The 6,826-nt window shown below is 45.1% G+C and overlaps 1 protein-coding gene across 6 annotated transcripts in view; it reads left to right on the top strand.

Moving 5' to 3' along the window:
- Positions 1-6,826, top strand: part of Atp2c1 (ATPase secretory pathway Ca2+ transporting 1) — a 109,495-nt gene that overhangs the window by 22,837 nt on the left and 79,832 nt on the right. Inside the window, exons 1-3 of one of the 6 annotated variants that reach the window (XM_029481805.1) lie at positions 2,766-2,889; positions 3,800-3,867; positions 4,749-4,760. The exons of 1 other annotated variant lie outside the window; for it this stretch is intronic. In XM_029481805.1, the coding sequence (XP_029337665.1) occupies positions 3,862-3,867; positions 4,749-4,760 (18 nt within the window). In that variant the 5' untranslated portion in view covers positions 2,766-2,889; positions 3,800-3,861. Of the gene's footprint in view, positions 1-2,765; positions 2,890-3,121; positions 3,384-3,681; positions 3,868-4,748; positions 4,761-6,826 lie in introns of those variants that run through there. 4 more of the 6 variants (XM_029481804.1, XM_021171340.2, XM_029481807.1 and 1 more) reach the window with 4 other exon arrangements.

The raw sequence follows: 6,826 nt of genomic DNA, 5'->3' as shown, positions 1-6,826 counted from the left end.
GAAAGTACCCAAGGAGCTGAAGGGGTCTGCAACCCTATAGGTGGAACAACATTATGAACTAACCAGTACCCCGGAGCTCTTGACTCTAGCTGCATGTCTTTTTTTTTTTTTTTAAACCAACTATATGGGATGGTGAACTTCAGGGCATATATCTTTGTTTGCTGACTTTTCCTAACAATTTTGATCCTTTAGTTCAGATGATGCTAAAGGATTAAAAGAAGACAGTAACTAGGGGAAGGTTTAAAAGCATCTCTTCTAGTTTTATTTTAAAATACATACTCCTTCATCATCTGTATTTAAATAGTTGGACAAGGCTAATTTATATCAAGTATTTGATCTTCATATACTTTTAAATGTTCAAGTTTTATTATAATATAAAAGCAGGGTAGCTCGTATCCTCTTAGAACCAAGCACAGTATGAATAACATTGGAGCATCATGACCGGGCTTTCCCACGCTTCCCCCAGGAAAAGGAGCCTCGAACCTTCTCAGTCATGTGACCACTCTTCTTTTCTCTTCTTCTCACCCCCACTTTCTTGGTGGTGCTCAAGTTTGAATCATCTAAGGATTCCATTCCCACCACTGAGGAACACTCTCAGCTCCTGTAAACCACATTTTGCACTAGATGCATTTAATTTTGTAGGTTAAATCTTCAACACAAAAGGAGTAAGACCCAAACTTTAGGGGGGTGATTTTAAAGGGGAACTTTCGGGGTTGGTTGTAAGGACACTTGGCTCTATTGTCTCTCATGGCCACCAGTCTTACTGTAGCTAGTCTCAATATGTTTCTTCACATATTAAGGCTCTACCTCGGCAATACTTCTACTTTATTATTATCTTCACGCTCCTTTTCTGTCCCTTCCAACAGTTTTACTGTGTAAGAGGAAAGAAGGAATCCTTCTGCATGTTCATGTATTTTGCATTTACAGTTCACTATATTTTAGTCCCTCCCTCTGTCACACACTGAGGTGGGAATGGTACACAGCCCCTCACAGAAGGATCCAGCATGCTCAGAGGAGGAAATTAAAGAGGAGAGCATGCTGCTCTGGCTTTAACAGTATTGATTAAAGCTTTAATATATAAATTATATGCAGATACATAATAAATGCTAACTTTCGATCACAGGAAATATAAGTCAATGTTGCTGATATCGGCTAGTGTGGGGCCATGATCAGATCTGGTACAGAATAGAAAAACCATCTTAAGCAACACTCGTAGAGTTTCAGCTAATTAGTCCAATAACTAACAATACAGATGTCCTAGTTTTCTTTTCGTTTGCTGTCCTAAGACATCGCAAGCAGCTCGGGAAGGAAAGGCTTCATTTGGCTTATACTTTCCATCACTGAGGCAATCCAAAGTGGGAACCTGGAGGCAGAAACTGAAGTGGAGCCCATGGTGGAGCACTGTTTCCTGGCTTGCTTCTCATGGTTCCCTCAGCTTGCCATCTCATATAACTCAGGACCACCTGCCCATGGATAGCCCTGTCCACAGTGATCCTGGCACTCCCGCATCAATCACTTGAGAAAATTCTCCACAGACTTGACTGTAGGTAGGTCTATGTGATGGAGACATTTTCTCAGTTGAGCTTCCATTTTACCAGATGACACTAGCCCTGTTAAGGTGATAAAAGAAACCCCAGCACAACAATAAAATTACGTTTTCCAGAAGTCTATATATGAATTCTAAGTGTTTATATAATGTAACCTACCTTATAAACTTTGTGTTTTAAATTGTGCTTGTTGTAACATTAATATTCTGTTAAGTAATAACTATTACAAACTAATTTTAAAACTGAGCACGAGACAGCAATTTTATTATAGAAGCCACAAGCTTATGCCACGGGGCATATAAAACATCATTAAACACACATACCAAAGTGGAGATGAATTATAGATTTCTACACTAGCCTGGCCTGGAAATTGCGGCCATCCTCCGCTTCTGTTTCCCATGAGTGGCATGAACTACTATGCCTGGCAAAAGCTCATTTTTCAAAATAGGAGTGTGTATGTCAACCCAGAAGCTGTCCAGAAAATTTGATACTAAATGAGCTTAACAGGCACCCAACACAGGAAGATAGGCAACTTGGTCCATTATGTAGAACGTGTGCTTGAAAGCATGTGATAGGACCCGATATAAAAGAGCAATTTTGTTACGGTTATTTGGTCACGGAGGAAAAAATACCTGTAGAGGCTTTTTCTTTGGAGCAGAATGGGAGGGAGGGGGTCTTCAGAGGATGCTCCGTAACTGGCCATAGGTGTAATTCTGCCCTCTAGTGGATATAGGTGGGAGAGTGGTTCAATGGCTTCCTGTGCTTTAAGGAGTAGCAACTATTCATTAAAAGTCTAGGGGTTTGTGTGAGGTGCTAAGTGAAAGGCTGACTTGGAAAATTAGATAGCCGCGGCCAAGGTAATATGGGTTCTTCGGCTTCGATGGCAGGGCGACTTGATTTCTAGATTCTATCTCAGCTATTCTGGTTGCATTCACTCAATGAAAAAGGTCAGGGTTCCTTCTTCGAACTGTCACTCTGAACCTTGCCCTTTCATGACACATGGGGTTTCGGAGCACACTCCTGAGCAGGAAAGAATTTTGGAAACTGGTCCCATGATGACCAGTCCTCCCAAGACCAGAGAAGCAGCCAGAGCTCGTGTTTATAAGTGAGGGTACGACGCGTGGGAGGCCGCTGACAGGAACATCAGCTTCTCTCTGTGTCGTCCGGGGAGATTGTGACGGCCGTGAGACCGGAGAGACTTCCAGAGTTGTGCAGAGAGCGCCCAGGCGACTCTGTGACCCGGCTATGGCTGTGCCTGTCTCTGCCTCGTACCCGCGGCCGCCTCGACAGAATGTGTGGCTGGAGACCGGGACGGGTGTCCTTCCGCCCCTTGCGCCGCCGGGTGTGTAGAAAGCGGGCAGTTGCTATCCCGAGAGCCCAGGAGGAGCCGTGGGCCCCGCGCGCTCTCCTACGAACCCTCTGCATCCCCGGGACCACGTCCATTAGGGCTCGCAGGCTCGGCCTCACTGCACTTCCGCTTACCCGCGCCGAGAGCTGGAGTGCGCCTGCGCGCGCGCCTCTCCGGGCGGAAGTGGTAGCGACAAAGCTCGGTGGGCGGCGGGCCGGGCAGTGCAGGGAGCGCCGGGCGGCGGGCGGCGGGGAGGGGCGGAGCGGAGCGCAGGAGGCGGAGGCGGGAGCAGAGCTGCTCGGCCGTGCGCGGAGACGCGCGGAGCCGGCGGGCCGAGCTTGACGGGCCCTTCGCCGCTCCTCCTCTCCCCTCCCTGCCGCCGTCCTGCTCCTTCTCCTCGGGACGCGGCTGGGCTCCGTGTGGCGCCGCCGTGCTGCCAGCAGCTCCGGGTCGCCCGAGGCGCGTGGGGCGCCCCCGCAGCCCCGCGAGTGAGTCCTCGCAGCCTGGAGGGAAGGGGAGGACCTCAGGGGTGTCGGGGAGGATTCGGGTGTCTACTCCTGCCCCTATTTCCAGAAACTTCCAGGTCCAGAGGGAAGGGGGCGTCCGGGTGGGGAGGGGGGGACGTCTCTTGCCCGTAGGGCGCCTCTCGGGCGCCGCCCGGCTGGCGTGTGTGTCGCAGGCGCTGCGGGCGGCGCAGGGGGTGGGCTAGGGTGGTGGCGGCTGGGCGAGGGTCGCCCTGCTCCTCTCCCCTCTCCTCAGCTCCGCTTCTCCTGGTTTCTCTTGCAGATGCTGCTGCTAGGGGTGGTGGGAGCAGCCGTGGGACGCGTGGCCGGGAGCGGGGGTGACAGCCTGGGATTCCGGGGTCTTCTCTTCCTTGTCCTCCTCCTCTCCTCTCTATTCCCAGTGTGGCCGTGGCTGACACTAAAGACTTTGTAGCCATCAACCAGAGTGCAGTTTCGATGGAAAATGAAGGTAAAGGCCCCTGGCAGATGGGTTTGTAACACAAGAGTTGAGGGTGTGGTGGTTTGCTTTTTAAGTTGTCTGTCTTTTCCCACCTTTTTATTTTCCTCATTTTATGTAATTGATTTTTTTTTTCCGCCCTTTGCATGTGAAATGTCTGAGGATTTGGTTCCCGAAGGGCATGTAGCTTTTATTTTGGTAATGTGGGCATTGCCGGGATTAGGGTTCTGCGGGTGACAGCTTGATTCTGCTTTCCTGGGAAATTGTTATTTTCTTGAGCATAGGGAATGGAACGGAAGTTTTCATTTGAGATAGCATCTGTGCACATCCTTATAGCTCTTTGAAAGGAATCTGTGGATGTGCAGTGGAAAGGGGAGGAGAAAGCAGTGGATCGAATGTCTGTATATTTGCATAGCAAGCTTTGTTAGAGTGTGTGACTGAATTAAAAAGATTTTTAAAATAAATTCTAGCTTTGGCAAAAAGCATTTTTGAACTCAGATTAAGAAAAAAAAAAAAAAAAAAAGAAACCAAAACACAAAAAAGCCAAAGCCAAAAAACCCTAACACTGGAGTTTAATGAAATTTTCTGAGAGTTTCCTGTCTTAAAGTCCCGCCCTATTTCAAAACATCTTTGGGAGGTTGACAGTAGAACCTGTTTGTCTCCATTACACATTGTGTTTGGATGCATTTGTCTGTCACGTTACTGGACCACTTTGGCCTCATTCAAATACTGCTTCTCATTTATAGCACTTGGATTTTAAAAAGTACTGAATAACTGAATAAATGATATTTCTTCCCTCTTGAACTAACCATGTTTATTGTTTATGCTGACTTCTGGCTTATGTGTAATTATCTTTCTTTTTTTCCCCCCTCCTTTTTTGACTGGACTGCAAGATGCTAGAAAAGGTACTTGACAAATCATTTCTCCCCCCCCCCCCCCCCGAACTGTTTGCTTTTAAAATCTTTATCTCATACACAGGAGCTGCAGTTAAGCTGCATGCTTTTTCCTCTGTTGAGAATGGAAGCTTGATTGGCTAAGTAGGACTTTAAATTTTAAAATAGGTGTTTCTTGTGGATGTCGTAATCTGTTGTGCTATTGGAGAACCGTGGCATATGTCGGGGATACTGTGAGAGGCAGGGTTAACTTGCCCAGGTTCATTCTAGAGGGATAATTGGTGGACTGCATTTTCTGACACGTTCAAGTGTGTAGCTGCAGAGGAGTTATATGCTAATTGGATCTTGAGGAAAGCGGTTGTGTTTTTTCTGATGTATGGAATGTTGTTTTTCCAAGCCCCTTTCCTCTTGTCTTTTATAGATTTAAGAAAGTCAGATTTGTTTTTTATAAGACAATATTAAGTCCATTCATATAGTGGTTTCTATTTAGAAATCTCTGTAAGTAAAAATCTCAGAGTTCTTGTGCATCTGTGGAGCTATTTTCAGAGGATTACCGGATTTCGGAGAGTAGCCTGAAGTAGGTGGATACTTGGCTGCTGGCTTTCTTTGTGGGTATCTTAGGAGTCAGAGCATGAGTAATGGAGCTAGCACTCATGTGCTGAGGAGGAAGGGGGTGGCTGTTAGGAGTGCATCTGTAGTTTATGGCCACACAAGAATGGCGTGGCCTCATAGAGTATGATCATCTTAAAAATTGAGGGGGTTTCTGCTCCATTATATTTGACCATCAAGAAACTGTATTTGTTAATCTCTTACTATATTAGCATGCTTTTTTTTTTTTTTAAATCGTTTAAATATTTTTTTTTTAGAAGAACTTGGAGATAGCCTGGAATCTTCAAAAGCAATTGACTATTTTAAAATAGACTTGTATTTTTTTCATTTTATAATTTATACCCTCTTCTGACCTGATTATTAACAGGTTAGAAAATGTGGAGCCAAAATATTAAAATATTAAAATCTTGCCCTAATCCATATGGCTTTAAGGCAAGAAATTTTACCATTGCTGTTCTCCTATAATTGGGACTGAAATGTGTAGCTCACAAAGGTTGCCGGGCTGAGCGAGAAACACTGCAGACTTTTTTTTGGGAGGGGGATGCTGGACAAGAGCAAGGCGGCTCACTAAATACTGCATCTCCGCACTGTTTGCCCTTGTCCACACTAGTAAGGCTTTTTATGCTGTGTTTTCTTCATTTATAAAAATAAGGGTAAAGGGAGCTGCCTCATGAAGTTGTCATAAGTGCTCAAAACAGCATCTGGCATACAGTAAGTACTCAATAAATGCTAATTGTTAATAGCATCGTCCATGTTTCCATGCACACTATGATGTGACCTGGCATTAAAGTCATGACAATTAAGGGATTTTCTGTAGAGTTAGTGCTGTAAATCAAGGTTAGGGTTCCACCAAACCATATTAGGAGACTGGTAATTTTCCCATTCCCCAAAATCTGACCCTGTGCTTCTGAGCATGGGATAACGCCATCTTGGAGGGTTGGTATAGTAAACGAAGCCAGAGAAATGGTTGACACAGCTTTAATAAGTGATTAAGCCGTGTTAACTGTTGTCTAGAAGGAGATTTCTAGTAGGTAGGCAGATAAGTTACATGATTGGGTGAACTGTATAGGGTTACCTGACAGTAGCTCTCTGGAGCATCTTCATGGACAGAGAGCGTTCTTAGCAGTCACGTGTAGAGTGGTTATGTCCTGGGAGGAAATGGCTTTATCTATTTTCTTCAAACTTTGACTGTAGAGGTATTTGCTATGGCATTAGATTTTGGTTCTCCTAGACTCCCCTCCCACCCCCCAGGGCCCACTTAAACATTTTCAGGGAAGCTTGACTACTTTTTAGCCATAGTTGTCTGTGTACTTCATGTTAATTAATTAACATGAAAAATGTTCCTACCAGTCAGTAGGAACATTTGAAACCTTAATTAATTTCCAGGAATTTTAAGATTTAGTCCTAGACAACCAGTTGTAGGGATTTTTGTCTAAATCCTTTGGAATTTCTTTTTTTTTTTTTTTTTT

Source organism: Mus caroli, chromosome 9 (assembly GCF_900094665.2).
Source record: "Mus caroli chromosome 9, CAROLI_EIJ_v1.1, whole genome shotgun sequence".
NCBI lineage: Eukaryota > Metazoa > Chordata > Mammalia > Rodentia > Muridae > Mus > Mus caroli.
Note: the sequence above shows the minus strand (reverse complement) of the source record. Positions and strands in the feature narration are given on the sequence as shown.